Raw genomic sequence first — 17,378 nt, 5'->3', positions numbered from 1 at the left:
GTACATTTACTTTTCACAACCTCAGAAATGTTACTTTATTTCTTTCATGCTTTTGCTGAGATTTGTAGGTATGTCTGGAAGTTGTAATTTGGGTCTACCTTTATATTTATGTTCTTGAAAAGAAAAATCTGATATCAAAACCCTGCACCAAAGACTGTTTATGTGAAAATATAAAGGAAATGCATAAACAGCCTATGAATCCCTTTCTTTTTCTTACAGAATAGTGCAGGTGTATCAGAAGGGAGGTATGGGAGAAACAGATTATCTCCTAAATTTATAGGATAAGAGTTATGATAGTGCTTGGAAAGTGGTAATGCTCTTAAGGGTTAAAATAAACTTTCCTATACTCTAGGCAAGTGCTTTACCCACTCAACTAAGATATGAAAGGGATTACAATTTTTTATCTTGTAACTCGAAGGAACTCTACAAACAGAGAAACAGAGGGATGCCTTTGAGGATTTTAATGTGGCCAACAGGCATTTTTGGAATTTTCTGTGCAAAAATTTGTGTCAATGTGGACTTGATACGTTAGAAGAATTAGATGAAAATCTAGAAGATTGTACTTTTAAAAAACGCATCCAAATTACACAAATAGTTTGAACTAGACTCTTATCTCTCCTTGTATATCTGTCAAACTTCAGCAATAACTTGAAGTTAGCAGAACTGCTTACTCCTTGCTTAGCTTTTCTAGAATTCCTGTTTGAAATTTTACAGGTCAAGAATGATGTGTCTAGATTTGCTCTGAGAGGTTCAAGACCCTTTTCACCTGCTTACTAGCTGCTACCAAGTCCAATTACAGTTGTCCTCTTCCTTTTCAAGTTTTGTTCGTTTCTCTTGTTTCAGATCTGCTGTCTCTTTTGCTGATTTCTCTACTTCTTCCATTTTGTCCTTCCTCTCAAGTCTCAGATGAAGTGTGCTCTAGTTGTCATCCACACACATAAGGAACTCAGACTCCAAGATTCCAATTTTTTCTGCACTTTTCATATTGACTTAACTCTCCTTGTTTTATGTTTAACTGTCCTATGAAAGATTTTCTGATCCAGCATGTGGTGCAGAAATAAATTGTCTTGACTGTCATTGAAGAAGTTTTAATTTGGATGCTACTCAGACTCAAACATGCATAGGCTGGGAACAGTCAGTTATGTATTCCTGTGGATGTATTTCTAAATCCATGTGATATCACATCTGCAGAAATTATTAATTAATCAGAGGTGGAAATGTAGTAAAGCTGTTTGGCCATGATTCCATGATGATATAGCATGCTGAAAGTTCACAGCTACATAAATTTCTGGATTTAAAAGAGAAATTAAGGTTTGGGGAGGTGGGTGGGTTTAGGACACAGTGTCACAACCTTTGTTAGTGTGTCACTGATGTTTTGGTATTGCTTTTAATCTGTTTTATCTCTTTCTGGTCTAGGAGGTTTATAATCTTATTTTGATTAGATGTTATAATCCTATGACAATGACAACCAGAGAGATGCATATTGTCAAAGGTAAACTAAGTGTAGGATGTTATTACCTCATCTGGGTCTAGGAAGGTCTCCATCCTGTTTTTGCAAATGAATTTGTCTTGTAGGACTTCCTATCTCCACCTTATCAATTCTCCACAAGCTTTATGCAAATTGGTTTTTTTTCTTTCCCTTGTTGGTCTCTTTTCATTATGGCCACGTTGATACTAAGGAAGCTATTTAAATAGACATCAAGGATAGTAGAGGGAATTCAAAATGAGTCCTTGGTATTATAATATTGCAACAGTTCTGCTAAGGGAGCATTAATTTTGAGAACCATGTTCAGATTTTTCTCTTCCCCGTAAATGTTGAGACCAGATTTTCCTTCTAGACAATTTTTGCAGCACTGTGAACACTCTGTCTTCATTAGCGTTACTACTGACTTGCTCTGGTGTAAGGTGAAGAATATCAGCAAATGTACTTTTAATGCTGTTTTGCTGATGCTTGGTTTTTAATAGCATTTTTTAGTTTGGGTACTAGGAAATAATTTTAGTGTTTTGGGGGGCTTTGTGGGGGTTTTTTAGTTTGGGGGGGGTGTTCCCAAAATATTGAAAAAAATATAGTGAAGGAAAAAATTTTACAAGTTGAAATGGTGGCACTTTGAGGCCACAGTGCCTGAGGCTAGCATAAAGTCATTTCAGTTGGCTAGCATCAGCTCCCTGTAATGTGACAAGAAGCATGATGGGAAAAAGAAATGAGGTCAGAACTTTTTTGCAAGCAACTTTATTTTTTCCAAAAGCTGAGATGGCCCCAGAGGCCTGTTAGCACAATTTAGAATATCTGTTGGTCTTTGGCTTGCATCTTGGGATGGAGCATTCAACAGATTTGTGATCAGAAGGCAGAGGGAGAATCAAAGCTGTAGTCACAAAGCCTGTTTTGCTGCCTCAGCCAGTATCTGAGCATCTGTCAATATATCCTAATGTGTGATTAATTCATATCTTTACTATAGAAATATGATTAGCAAACATAATTTCAAAATTTTCATGACATTAATATGCATACTCATTTGAGCACACAATCTGTGCAAATTTGAGTGGATAACAGTCCTTTAGAATAGTCTAGTCTACCCCAAAATTTTCTGACAGCTTCTTGAATTGGCCAGGATAACAGGTTTTCTTCTATGGAGGGATTTGGCTCTTCTTTTTTTCATTTCTTAATATAGTGTTTTTAGCTCATATTAAGATTCTTTTAATCCAACTTTCATTTTCAGAGAAAGTGCTAGGTATTTCTCTGGTGGCATTTTAATATATTGAGGACCAGGAAAAGCTATAAATCCAGTCCTATAATTACTTCTACAATGCTGGTATTTTCTCCCAGTATTCAAATACAATTTTAGATCTCCAGTTTCAGTTTTCCACTCAGCAAAAATTATGTATTGCTACCCAAGCGTGGATTTGTGGGTCTTCAGATAGTGTGGCTGTCTCATAATTATTTTCATTAACTTGCATTGTTCCATTTTTATGTTTTTACAAAAGCCACTGGCTACATTTTGTGATAATAATATGCAGCAATGATACATTTCTTCTTCCCTTCCTCACCCCCTAGTTCAATCTTCAAAAAATTAATCTCAATTTTCATGAGATCAGACCAGCATTATAAGTTATTAAAGCTGCTAGGCATTTTATTTATCACATTTAACTATAAAAATTTAATTATGCTATAAACCAGACTCATCTAATCTGAAATATTATATAATCCTGAGAATTTCAAGAAAATGAAGTATCCCAGTACCCTAAAATGTATGTCCAGTACTGAGTGATTTAAAAAAACCAAAACAGCGAAACCTCACCTCTTCATTTTTGTCATTATTTTCATCTGGAAATGAACTCACTTACACAGACCTTCAAGAGTGGCTATGATTCTTTCCAATTTTTTTATGCCTAGGAATTAAAAAAAGAAGAAAAAAGCAAAAAGCTCTTTATATTAAACAGTGAGATGTTTCATTTTTAATGACAAAAATACCAACATTTTTGCAATGATTTAGTTTGATCAAATACAGGTATTGTGACATAAAATTGATGCCTTTCATAAAATTATTAATGTTAAATATTTGTAGTATTACTATAACTTGAACTGTAATTTTCTAAGAACCACTAGTGAATAGGTACAGTGTCATAACTCTCAATTTGTAATTCAGTCTTCTAAAGCAGAGGACTGAATTGGGAGGAAAAAGGTTGGAAGTGTTTGAACAGTTAAATATATCAAGTATACGGCAAAAAGTACCACACTGAGAATTACAGTTTCCAAATAGGGTATTGAATAGTTTAGTAGAACTGTCTGCTTAAATGGGCTGAAAGGAAAACAGCTGATCAAGTCCTCATCTTCAAAAAAATGGTACATATATATATACATACATATAGATAATCTGTCATGTTCTTCAGCATACAGGCTACCTACCAGTTACAGAACAGAAATTATTACATGTTTTAATAGTGGGAGTTGCATCAGAATTGCTACACTAAACTGACAGTCTAGAAAAAAAATATATCAGTTTTTATTGGAAGATACTGTTCTTATCAGAGTTCATTTTGAGTGTTTTTATTATAGCTTTCAAGTCCTATGTTTGTCTGTAATAAAGAAGAAAATAATTTAAGTTGAATGAACAGTGTGGGCCTGATGAATGCTAGAGGGATCAGACTAAATAGGGTATTGTTGCTGCTGTGACTAAGTGGAAATGATTTATTGTAATGTTTTAAAGCTATTAATGTGTCTTATTTTAACTTTCTTCAGCATCTTATTGACAGCCCAAATATTTGGGAATCTCTATGAAGAATTTTTCTTTATAACTGATGTACAGACAGGTGCAGTCCAAATTATCTTAAAATGTCGTGTGACACCAGAAGTCAGCATAAAGCAGATCCAATTCTCTCTGGAAAATTGCATCAGAACTGCATTCTGCTTGCACTGAAGATGTATTTATGCTTTTCTCCCCTCCATATCCTGTTGGGTTTTGGGTGACGTTTTGAACTAATGAATTTACCAGCTCCCAGTTTAGCTACAAATAAATAAAAAAAATCACTTCCCTAGTAGGTGAGTCCTGACTTGGTAACTCTAGAGTATTTAATTTTCTGTTGTCTAGTTGCTGGCAGAGATGAAGTGAAGCTAACTGATTGTGTAGGGTGACAGCTTGTCTGATTAAGGATTTGTGTGTGAACCTAACACATCACTGTATTCTGTACTATACCTAAAGAGAGTCAAGGAAAATGGGTCCATACAAGCCTACTCAAGACTGTGAAGCAGAATTGATCAACTGTAGGGGAAAACTTCTTGCTGCTGTCCCAGCCAGCTTGTTCACACTACAGGCAGTTAGAGTATTTCAGGCGTAGTGTATCATACATGCACTCAGCTCTCATTTGAGTATAGAGGAAAATTTCCTAATGGGCAAAAGATAAGAAATGTCATTTCACCAAAACTGGACAGTTCCAGAAAGTGTAGGAATATTTGTACCATTCCTTTTAAATTCCTTGCAGTAATTAGAATAATTAATAATTCTCATGTGATAAGTTTGTGTCTTTTATACGTTATTTTGTCCTTTTGCCTACAAATATATTTTGGACCAACAGGCCTCTATGCTGTACAGGAAATCTTTACTGGGTCAGTCACAGTTGTTAACATATCTTTTACCCAGTGCAGTGAATAGCTCAGAAATTATTAATCCACTGTAAGGCCATTGATATGAAGGCAGCTTGTAGTCCTTCGTTCCTTACTGCACTGGTAAAAAATACCATGACCTATCACTGAAAGATGATAAAAAGAAGTAATTTCAAACTTAGCTCCTTTGTTAATCTACTACTTACTTTTTTTTAATGACCATGACAACTTTAATGTCAAAACTAAGTTCCTGTACGGAACTATTAGCAATAATATCAACAATTTAGAGCAGGACCATTATGAAAGAACATTCTGAATTCTTTTCTAGTTAAAGGGTTTTAAACAAGAAGAATACTTAGTACTGTTGTCACATGTTTGTTAGTATTGAGGAATTTATTGATCTCTCTCTTTTAAAGACTGCAGGTTAAGCTTTAGTTTTTCAAAATCTTGCAAATAATTCCCTTTTTACGTCAGGGTTTTTTCAGAACCTAGAACAAGGAATGCATTCTTCCCTTATACTGTTTTTATGTCTTTAATTAGGTTTGGTCAATATGGATCAAAATGAAACTGCAAACTGTTTTCTTAGAGCTCCAAAATTGCATTTAACTGTTGCAGAATAAGAACTTGTCTTTGAACCAATAGGTGATCATACAATAAAGTAGAACTCGGGCCTTGTCCTTTAGCTAAATATAATATAAATTCTGGGGAATATATAAAGGTATGTTTATTTCAAGTTTTTGCTTTGGAAACTAGTACCATAAGAGCAACTCACATGACTTAAAACAACTTTAAGTCCTTATAATAGGAAATTTTTATCTGTATTCAGAGAATTACCCACAATACAGCCCGTAAGTATAATGCCAATTAATGACATACAACTTAAGAAACTTCCTGCAAGAGCTTATCTATTAACAATAAAGTGCCACATAACTTGAAGATATCACAGAGAAAGAATACCCAAAGGCATTTTCACCTTACTCAACTTTTTAAAATCTTGAAATTTTTTTCTGTAGTCTCTCAAGAAAACAATATTTTGAATCAATTTATACCCTTATTCTTCATTTTATTCTGAGTGTGATCTGCGACTCAATCCTGCACAGTGCCAAGAGACTGAGTGCCATTTTGAAAAAAAGGGTTTGAGAATGTTTGGTATCTCTCGGGATCAAGCAATTTAATCCAACACCAAATGTCTGCTTTTTTTAAAAAATAATATACAATTTAAGGATGAAAGCATCACTTCATTTCTGAGCCATGTTATGAGTGTAAAATATATCTATTCTCTTTGCAAGAGAAAGGGTGAAAATTCATTGTCAAACAGGATTTTCCTGAAGAACATCAATGCTTGAGGAGCTTAGAAGTTCTCCTACTAGGAAAGTTCTCCTACCAGCTATGTGAAACTAGTTGTTGCTTTGTGGTATGATAGTGAAATGTGATTTTTTTTTTTTTTTCCTTTTTAACTAATGGGAAAAGGGATACAATTTATGGAAAAACTTTAATAGTTATAATTTATTTGGGAAAAAAATTACATTTTTATCATTTAACTTTGGCACCATATGAAAAAGAATACTGAGTTATTAAGACAGAGGAAAGATCTTTGAAGTCTAAATGGTTGATGGTGTTGGGAGAGCTGGGCATGGGGCTTTTAGAACTTAATCTCAGTCCTATTTGATTTTGTGGAGAAAGACTCTTGACTCCACAGGGTTTTTTAAAGTTGAACCCATCAATTTTGGACATTGAATCTTGTGTATATCAGTGTAAATATTAGGAGATCTTTATCAAGGTCTTTGCAGGTGTGTTGAACTACAAGATTAAATGAATGTGTAGATGATCCTGAACGTTACATTTAATCTTTTAAAATCCATATAAGAAAATGTTCAAAGTGTCTTTGTTTATTACAAGATAGAAGAAATGGGTTTGTTCTCTCTGTGGGATTTATCTGTGTGTCAACAGCTCCAAATGTATAATGTCTAACTTACTTTTGAGCTTTAATATTTGGCAGCTGTGATGAGTGCTTCATCACAGTAACCCAAACTGTGGGACTGGAGTGTGCAGCAGTATTTTCTGACTCATTATTTCTAGAATTAGCTTTAACAGTTAATTGTTCCCTTGATGCTAATTGATCTCTTGAATCCAAAGCACAGATTTCAGTGTTATCCATGCCACAGTGCCTGTTGGTTTTGTCCCAAATGTTTGTCTCCACGTTGTGGTTTTATAGGTTTATTTTTTATGCCATTTTAGGGATTTGTCCCCTGCTATGTAAAAGTACTCTTTGACCTTAAGGATAGCTTCCCAAATTCCTTTTGCAATTTGTTCTACTTGGAGAGCTGCCCACTAAGTAGTCTGATAGCCCAGATTCATTTCAACACTCTTTTATGGTGTAACTGTGCTAGTGTCTCACATATCTTAGAGACAGGACTTTGGGCAAGAAAGCACCCCCATTTCTCTGCAGATCAGAAGCTGGACCTGTCTGTAGTACTGATACTGCCAAAGATAAAGTTTCACCAGAACTTCAAAGTATGAGAATTAATGAACAGATGGTGAACAAATGCCCCTAACTATAGATGCCATTATGCCATTTTACCTTTCCTCTCTGATTTTAGTTCAGTTAAGGTTCACTCAAGCTGAACTTTTCAAGTCCGCTATCAAGCATGCTCCAAGAAAGTAAATTTGCTGCTCCGCATCTGTTGAAAGTAAAGCATGGAAATAATTACTGCCAGTCTATTGCTGTGTCCATTTCTTCCAGAAGCCTGTGGCATAGTAAGGGGACCAAATAGAACCCCATTTTATTCCAAGTGAGAGATAAAAATTATTGTAGGCTTTGCCTTAAAAAAATAAAACAAACAAAAAACCCCAACAACAAACCAACAAAAAACCAAACAAACCCCAGTGATACAGAGGCTGACCAAAGGTCCATCTAGCCCAGCATCCTGCTCCTCCTGATGGTGGCCAACAGCAGACGCCTAGGAAATTGTCAGAAAAGAGTAAGCATAGCATAAGATGATATTTCCTTAGGATACTTTCCTAGCCTTCTAGTCTTCTAATACCTTGTAATTCAGAGATTGCTTAAACCAGAGTTGGTGTCCTTTTTTGTAACAACTATTAATGTATTTCACTTCTCTTAAATAATTTGGAGTTCTGATTTATGAGTTCTGTGGGCTTGTGTTGATTCATCTTGAAGATATTAGCAGTTGAGGTATCAGAATAGGGGGACATGTCTGTCTCTGAACTGCTTAGTCTGGCATATTAGCATAACCCAGCATTGATTTCAGTTTATATCAATATGCCAGGCAGTAAATTGTGACAGCTGGGGTCTCTGATCCATAATTCCTTTTGGATTTAGCTGCAGCTGTTGAACTCTAACATCTATATCCAACAGGAATCATCAGCCAGAGTCTTGGCTTAATTAATATGTAATTTGTCAACTCAGTAGTGGTGGGGGGTTGTAATCCTCAAGTCAATAGAGGAGTATTTGGGACAAAGTACTGAGTCTTTGGAAGGAAGTGAAAATTCTGTCACTAATTTCAGTTAAATCTCTTTTCACACAATGATTGTGATGTATATAAATAAAATGAGGGCTTTCAGATGATAAACTGTTTGCTGTGACGTGTTTTTTTTAATACATAGATATAGAGAGATAGAAATATAAGAACAATTGAAAAGGGTATTTGAAACAGTGCCAAACAGAAAGAGCATGAAGGGGAATATTTTGGGTCTTGAAAAACATGGTATCCCAGCTTCTCCAAGAATCTCAAAGTATCTTTGAATTAGATCTGACAAGGTATATAGCAATTTTCCAACATCCACTGTGGAAAACAATCAGGCGGATAATACCTGCGTTACCTATTCTGAAGAGTCAGGGAAAATGAGGCAGATTGTTACAAGATCAGTATGTATTCTTTCAAATCCTGTTGGTGTGTGTCGTGGTTTACCCCCAGCCAGCAACTAAGCACCACGCAGCCGCTCACTGACTCCCCGGAAAAGAAGTAAAACTCCTGGGTTGAGATAAGAACGGTTTAATAGAACAGAAAAGAAGAAACTAATAATGATAATGATAACACTAATAAAATGACAACAGTAGCAATAAAAGGATTGAAATGTACAAATGATGCGCAGGGCAATTGCTCACCACCCGCCAACCAACACCCAGCCAGTCCCCAAGCCGTGAATGCCTGCCCCCCACCTCCCAGTTCCTAAACTAGATGGGACGTCACATGGTATGGAATACACTGTTGGCCAGTTTGGGTCAGGTGCCCTGGCTGGGCATGAGAAGCTGAAAAATCCTTGACTCTAGTCTAAACACTACTGAGCAACAACTGAAAACATCAGTGTTATCAACATTCTTCACATACTGAACTCAAAACATAGCACTGTACCAGCTACTAGGAAGACAGTTAACTACATCCCAGCTGAAACCAGGACAGTGTGTCAGCCTTTTATTGTTTGAAGAGGCTCTAAGTTGTTCTTTGCTGTTGTTTCCAAGTTGTATGTGAGATCTAATATGGGGTTTAAATGTGTGCTTAATGAAAAAGCTTAAACCAGGCAAGAGAAAATAATGATGGCCACCATAGAATTATCTTAAAACATGACAAATTCTGTTTTCCACATTCACATGGACTCATATGAGAAGATGTGATTAAGTATTAAGTTTGTATCAAATTTATGACAGCAATGATATCCTGTACCATGTTGGGCTCCATCTCAACTACCAGATATACAAGTCCTTTTGATATAAAGCTACTGTTAGAACTTCTAAATCCATGATAAAAAGTTTCAGGAGGTATTAAGTAACCTTTCAATTACTCTTTGTTTTGGATGAATGCCAGGAGAAAAAGTCAGCCACACCAAGAACACTCTCGTTAATTTTTCATAAGAATTAGAACACTTACCTTCTTTAGCTGATAACTGGTAATTTTCATTTTAACTGTAAATACAGATATTATAAGCAGTTCTTAAGGATGCAAACTTGTAAGCCCCAGGTCTTTATTTTTTTCTTTGACTTTTCATCTCCTACAGTGCTGGCCGTGGGCTGTATGGAATTGATAGCATGCCAGACCTGCGTAGAAAGAAATCTTTTCCCATTGTTCGAGATGTGGTAAGTAACTTCTGATGCCATGAAACTGTTGAGTCATTTGTCTAGATCTTTCTTGTAATTACTGTTGTGCATGTGAATGATTGTCAAAAATTGTTTTGTGGAGAGAAGTTATCTTGAGAGAATGGATTGAGGCCAGTAAAAGTCAATGATGCAGTTGTTATAATGTACTAGATAAATCTGAATATCTGATCGAATATTTAGATATTACTCGTGGAATCAAGTAATGTGCATTTCATGCAGTAATAAACTACTCATTTTCATGTTGAATTAGCTTGTGAGGACAGCTGTTATTGAGTGTTTGGGATACCGATTGACTTGATTTATTATAATACTGAAAGAAGAAGGAAGTTCCTTTTAAAAAGCAACCCTGCTTCAGTATGAATGTTTTAAAGACTTATGCATACTTTTGGTACAAGATGAGGTATGTTATTTTAGCAGTCATTGTAGACAATAATAATAATCTAGGCAAATAAATTTCCGAAAGATGAAAAGAATAGCAGTTCTTTTCAGATTTATTGGGACTTGCAGTCTAAACAAGATTGAGTAGAATCTCTCTGCTCTGTGGAATTTCAAATGCCATTCACATTTCAATTTTTCTTTTCCTGAAGTATAGAATTCATAATTCAATAAAATATATATTTAGTCTCTGGTGGTGGTGAGCCCTCAAACCAATTTCTCATTGTAAAGAAATGATGGGGAGTCAGCCAAAGTAAATGGTTATTATAGTTGTCTTTAAAAGATCAATCTTTGCCAAGTTATTGCTCAATGTATCCTCAGTTACTCTGTTCAGTTACTCTACAGTGATATACCGTACTATCTGAATGGTCACAAAGAGAAAGCACAGCAACCGTTTTAGAGTAGAATTCCTTCTGAAATCAATGAAAAGTTGCAATTTATGACATAGTAGAGCTTGCATTCATTGAAACCATCTTTTTGACAGTAGCCACTCCACTGTAAGTTGTATTTTACATTACTATAATTTACAGCCATGTTGTGACACTTTTATGCATACTAAATAGTCCTTTGCTTTATTCTTAATTGTTAGAACTGTTTACAGACAGGTATAACTCAGAATGAGTTAAGACATCAGAATCTTAATATTAACTCTTCACTTGGTAATCATTGTTTTTCAAAAGTGAAACAAAATCGAAAATTCACATTTTGAATGGTGGAATAAAATTTTCATTTTATTATTCTAATATGTCAATGATTACTATGTAATGATTACTACTTTACTGTCCAGTCATTGAAGGATAACTCCTCTTGAAGGAATTCTACCTTTAATAAGTGTAAGTTGCAGAGTTTTAAAACTGAAATTTATTCTGGAATTTAATCATTATAGACTTACAGTATAGCTCTTAACTATATGTTTTTTAAGTATATACTTCTTTAAAATAGTAAATTATATTACCTTTAAAATAGTAAATTATATTACAATTCAGTTCTGCAGCTGTAAACCTAAAGCAATTTTACCAGCTCAAGAGGAACTTATTTCAGACTTAGTGTAGGTCATCTTCATCTCTGAAAGATTATTTGTATTCAAAGGTATGTGCATTTTAAGCAATCTCCTGTGAGCTCTGAGCTTGTAACAGGTTGATTCCAAAATGCCTCATTTAAATCAGTAACTTAATTCTCAAGTCCTTGTAAGATCTGATATGTTGTAAATGATCTTTTATTATGTTTACTTAGATTACTGTTTCAGAAAAATAGAAATAATATTGCTAGAAATGAGTGCTAGAATCTTTTGACACTGACTGAAATAGATACAATCTGATTTTTTTTGTTGCAATAATTCTGACAAATTATTAATATTCTTTATAATTTCTTTCCTATCTTGGATGGATTTTTCAGGCTATGGTAAGTGCTTTTGTACTGATAAATGTTATAAAATGTTCATAATAACTCTTAGTGATTTCATGAATGTCATAGTTTATGTGATGACCTTTTACTGGAAAATAGAAAAACTACTTTATGACCAAGAATTTAATCCTAAGTGAAGTTGTGTCTTATTATGTGAATGTCTTGTCCTGCATCATATATGCCAAAATTATTCAAAAAAGTTTATGTTAAAAAGTTATCTATGTATTCCAAATATTCTCTCTAATGATACAAGCAGATTGTTTAGGACCCAGTCATGATGCTTCCTTGTGGAACTGAACAGCCTTAGATACCTAGATAAAGAGAAGTTGAAAGTGTTCCCTACTTTTAAATCCTCTTGTATCAATGAACTAAATTCTTTGATCTCTCTTGTAACAGGTGAATTTCCCAAAGCAAATAGAGACTCTTAGGTACTATAGTGTAATTTTTTCCTCATAACTAAATTAATGCGCCATGGAAATATTTTCTTTTTCCACCAACTTTGGCACTTGTAAAGGTCCCTCCCTATTTTCCTAGTCACTTTGTGCTTCCAGTTTCTCTCCATTAGTTTTCATGCTTTCAGCATGGTACCTCAATATAAGGCCTATCAAAATGACGTACGTCTTCTTAAAATGGTATCTTTGACTCCCATTTGGTTCCATAAATTCACATTTTGAAAAATCTGGTCTTCAACAGCAGCCTTGCTAGTTCTTTCTCCTAAATCTCTGAGATGAGTTTTTCACTAATGCATCAGGACTCTCTGCTTTCCCTGCTTGTTTTGTATTGAGTCATTAGAGAGGATAAGGCAGTCAAAATCCATCTACAGGAACAGTTCTTTGCTGCAGTCATGAGTTTCACTATGGGTCATGAGAGTTGTAGTAGAATATACCTGGTCTAGGAGAGTAAGACAATGAAAGGAGAAATGATTAAGTGGAGTAATAATACAGAGAGCTGTTCACATAACAATACAGAGATCTTGAACAGACCTCTGTTTAATGTAGAGCCAGAAAGAGTCAAGTGCACTTGCTGATGTAATTGCTGTAACTTCTAATTTTAAACAAACATGTTCCCTCTCTTTATAATAGTTAGAGCTTTCATTTGAGGTGAGACTACAACCAGGGAGAGGAATAGCAATAATTATGTTGGAAGTTAGAAGTACTTATTTCACACTGGCCAAATAGGTGTGGTGATCTGCCCAGTCATAGACAGAGTAGCTAGCTCTATTCTTCTGTCCGTCTATGCTTTAGTCTTTGCATTTGTTAATGCAAGTCATCATTTCAACTGTTATGAACACTCTAGAAAATTCCTGGTTTCACTTGATTTAAAGGTAACTTTATACTGTACAATCACTGTAATCAGGCAAATTTCTTCTTTTGGTCATTCAAGAATGTATTATTACTTAGCTTTATCATTTGATTATAAGAACACAAGAATAATTTGTGAATTCCTTGCTGCTGTTGTAAAACGGTCTGTTTGGTTCATACAGTTTAAGTGAACACACCAGATAAAACAACTGCCCATTTCAGCTAAAACAATAATGCACTGATACTTCTTTTATGTGTCTCCACAACAAAAGCATTTATAGAGGCTAGAACTCAATCATGGTAGTTTAAACTCTTTTAAGATTGAAGACATTTGTATAAATTGCAGCTGCCGTATTCTCAGGTTTTGTACATTGTCAGAGTAATCATTAGATAAAAGCTAAATATCCGGACTATTTTACATTAAATCTGCTATTTGCAGTCCATTTTCTTAACTCCTTTCATCATTAATAGACAAATTGGATTAAATATTTTGATATTCATACATTAAATAGATAAACCATAAAAATCAAACAACATTTGTATATTTGTGGGGTTTTTTAAATTCAGCTAAATGGAAATCATAATAATATGATTACATTCCTTTATTTCACACATTTCTGTGTGTTCCAGGAATTAAGAATTAGTTGTGGGGAAATTAAGAAATTATTGATGTACTTGTTTGGTTTTGTTGTCTCCCATGCTATTTCTGACTAACCTTATTATTCAGAATGATCTTAGAGGCTGGATGGAGCATGCTCTTGTGTCTGTGCTATGAAAACAAATATGAAGGAAAAAGTAAATGGTATTACAGTGGTGTCTAGTAATGATTGTGTAGTTAGGCTAAGTTGCCATTTCCTTTCTAAATCCACTTTCTGAGCTTAATATTGCAGTTCTGTTGAACATTTCAGGATCAGACATCAACTTTTTTAATAGAAAAATTGTAGGAACGGGGTAAGTAATTTCAGAGAATAGCAGTTTTTCCTTCTGAGTCATTTCTTCCTCCTTCCTGCCCCCACCTCCCCTCCCCCAAGCAACAGAGGACAAATCTGTTGTCCGAAATAATAAAGTCAAGATCCCTAGAGTGATCATAGAATCAGCACAGAATCAGAATGGTTGGGGTTGAAAGGGATCTTAAAGATCATCTAGTCCCAACCCCCCTGCCGTGGGCAGGGACACCTTCGTCTAGACCAGATTGCTCAAAGCCCTATCCAACCTGGCCTTGATAAATTACCTGCAGTTGCTCAAAAAGAAACAGTTCTGAAATCATGCAGCTTTTAAATGCTGAAAGCAGTATTTTTTTGTCAGATTCACCCCTGGTGAGTAAGTTTTACATTGCATTAAAAATTTAACAGTGGTTGTAATTGTAAAGTGGTAATAAATATTTTGTCTTCAACTTTTTTTTCCTGGTGATAGCAGTCTTTAGATTCTTTTAAAGTAAAAAATTGTGAAGGAGAAGATGATCAGGAAAACTGAAATGCTCTGTAAAAACAGAGAAATGACTACTGCATGGCACAGCCAGCATTCATGAACAGTTGCAAAACGTTGGCTTGACTGCTCCTTCCTCCCTGCTACTTTAGCTGCTCAAAACACAGCTTTCTTTTATTTCATCATGGCAGGTGGCTCTTTTTTCACCCACACAATTTTTCATTTAACATTAATTGTGGCTTGAGTCTAATTCTCTTTTACTTATAGTTACTACTTTTCAATGTTTTTGCTAGAATGACTTCTAATTATATTTATTTATTTAAGCTGCTAAGGAAAACTTGGAGGTAATACATAAGACAATGTAGACAGAAGTTATTAGGAGGTCTAAGAGGACTTGAGCACAAATGAGACTAAGTTATTTTAAATCCTGTATCAGGGATTTGGAAAAACATTTTAAAATTAAATACGCAGTGTTCTGCTTTATCATCTTCTCTTATTGGTTTTGGGTTTTTTTTAATAAATTTGTCCATATGTTCATGATACAACAGTACCTACATAGAGATCTTTATACTCTGCAGGTCAAATTCTCATATAAGACATGAGGTAGTATCTGAATGTCAGTTTGAGAGGGTAAGCAAGTGTAAACTGCTGAACAAGTCTTGCGTCCTGTTAAAGGAGATAGTGAAAGGCTTCAGGTTCCTGTTGCTCACCCTGTTCTTTTGATGCTCTGGCAATTTGGACCTCCTTCCTGGAGGCTCCAGATGATTAGCTACACTTACCTTTCTTCCTTGCTACTATTTAAAAACAGAAGGGCTGTAGGGGAAAAAGTTTCCTTGCTGCATTCATAACCTGTCACCTTGTTTCCCATAAATGTGTCTGGCAGCGTTTTTCCCTTCCTCTTTCCAAAATACTCACTCCTCCTTGCTTCATTCCATTGTTAAGAACAGACACTGTTCTGTGTGTGTTCAGTGCTTCAAGCTGTTGAGTTATCACCAACTACAGTATTTCAGAACAGAAATAGTTTATTTATGGGCTTTCTCTTGAAGATGCAGTTTATTCTGACAGTGATGGATAAATGTAAATAATCCTTGTGAGTTTTTTCACTAAAATCCCTGTAAATTTAATCCACAAATCCCTCTAGATATCACTTTCTTCTATTATCCTTCCAACATGACAAACACTTTATTAAGAACAGCCTAATTATCTGTTTCCTATTGGGCTTTGTTATTTTATATAGGGCACTGTAGTATGATTTTAGAGACATTTCTGATTAAGGAGCAAAATGGTTAAACTACATGATTCCAGGAGTAGTCCTTGGGAGAACTGGGCCTCAAGGACATGTGACAGGGTCAAAATTGCTCCCATACTTTCCGTTTTCTCACAGGAAATAGTATCTGTTTACTGATTTATACTGATAGCATGAAACTGCAGTTCTCCTGCTGGTTCATGTACTTTGATATATTGCTGGAGGACAGAATATAGTAGCATTCACTACCCTATATTCAAAGTTAATGTTATTATGCCCTTTGTATTCCTGTCCTGACTAGTCCATGTTGCTCTATAGCCTGGAATGGCTAGGATTGTGTATTTTAGACCTAAAAGAATCAAATCACTTTCTAAGTATAAGGAACATGAAAACTAACATACTGGAGGCAAGTAAATATAAGTGGCTACGTTTCAAGACTTTGAAAAGAAACTTATGCTTCAAGAGGGATCAGAAGATCGGTGCTTTTAAAATGAATCTTTTTAAACCTAAACTCTACTGATTATGAAAATTGTTTCTTTTCTTCTTACTGTTCCAAACATGTTTTTGCTTGCCATTTCTCACTTTGATGTGTGGGTTCTGTAGCATTAGGTTTTGTCACAAAAAAAAATTGAAGAAGAAAAGCCTGGGCTCTATTTAATCTTTCCTGTCACTTTGTCAATCTCCCTGGTGCACACTAATGGAATTTACCATATTCACAGAAATAGAAGGAAAAGATGGTCACAGAGAAGCAAACAGAATTATTTACTTATTAATAATGGAGTGGGAAAACTGATAGCAAATTAATGGCATAGACTTGGTAAACTGCTGACAGTTTAAAAGAAAAAAAAAAGGGGGGGAGAGGTTCTTTGCATCCCATATTAACTCTAATAGGCCAGTGATGAATCAAATCAAGTATTTCTGTGCCAAGGATGACTCCTTACCCTATAATTGGTTTCACAAGATTAGTAATTTTGTGTCTATCTGCAAGTTTAATTACTATCAAGGGAAACTTATTGAAAATTGAATGGGTATGTTCTCAGGGGAAAGTGAACATTTAAAATTAAAATTAACAGTCTTAATATCTCTAAACAAAAAAAAAATCCATTTAAATTATGTGAGTGTTAAAAATTATAAAATGGGAAGAAATTGGAATTGTCTCTCCATCCAAAGATTAATGATGCAGTTTCTCTGCTGATGTGAGCCTAAATTGCTTCTGACCCAATATGTATTTCACAAAAATAAGAATGTCATATGCAAAACATCACTGAAACTTTTGCTGTAATAGCTCTGTAATGGCGGACTACAGAGACCCAGTTCACAGTAAGGTGAAAATCTGTATCCTCACAACAAAGGCAA

The 17,378-nt window shown here is 34.9% G+C and overlaps 1 protein-coding gene across 1 annotated transcript in view; it reads left to right on the top strand.

The window, feature by feature from the left end:
- Positions 1–17,378, top strand: part of UNC13C (unc-13 homolog C (C. elegans)) — a 191,721-nt gene that overhangs the window by 30,606 nt on the left and 143,737 nt on the right. Inside the window, exons 4-5 of the mRNA XM_010571811.1 lie at positions 10,112–10,190; positions 12,042–12,047. Coding sequence (XP_010570113.1) covers positions 10,112–10,190; positions 12,042–12,047 — 85 coding nt within the window. The remainder of the gene's footprint in view (positions 1–10,111; positions 10,191–12,041; positions 12,048–17,378) is intronic.

The sequence above is a fragment of the Haliaeetus leucocephalus genome, unplaced genomic scaffold (genome assembly GCF_000737465.1).
Source record: "Haliaeetus leucocephalus isolate CR32 unplaced genomic scaffold, Haliaeetus_leucocephalus-4.0 Scaffold339, whole genome shotgun sequence".
Classification (NCBI taxonomy): Eukaryota; Metazoa; Chordata; class Aves; order Accipitriformes; family Accipitridae; genus Haliaeetus; species Haliaeetus leucocephalus.
The sequence above is the reverse complement of the archived record's forward strand: the minus strand, read 5'-3'. Positions and strand labels throughout refer to the sequence as shown.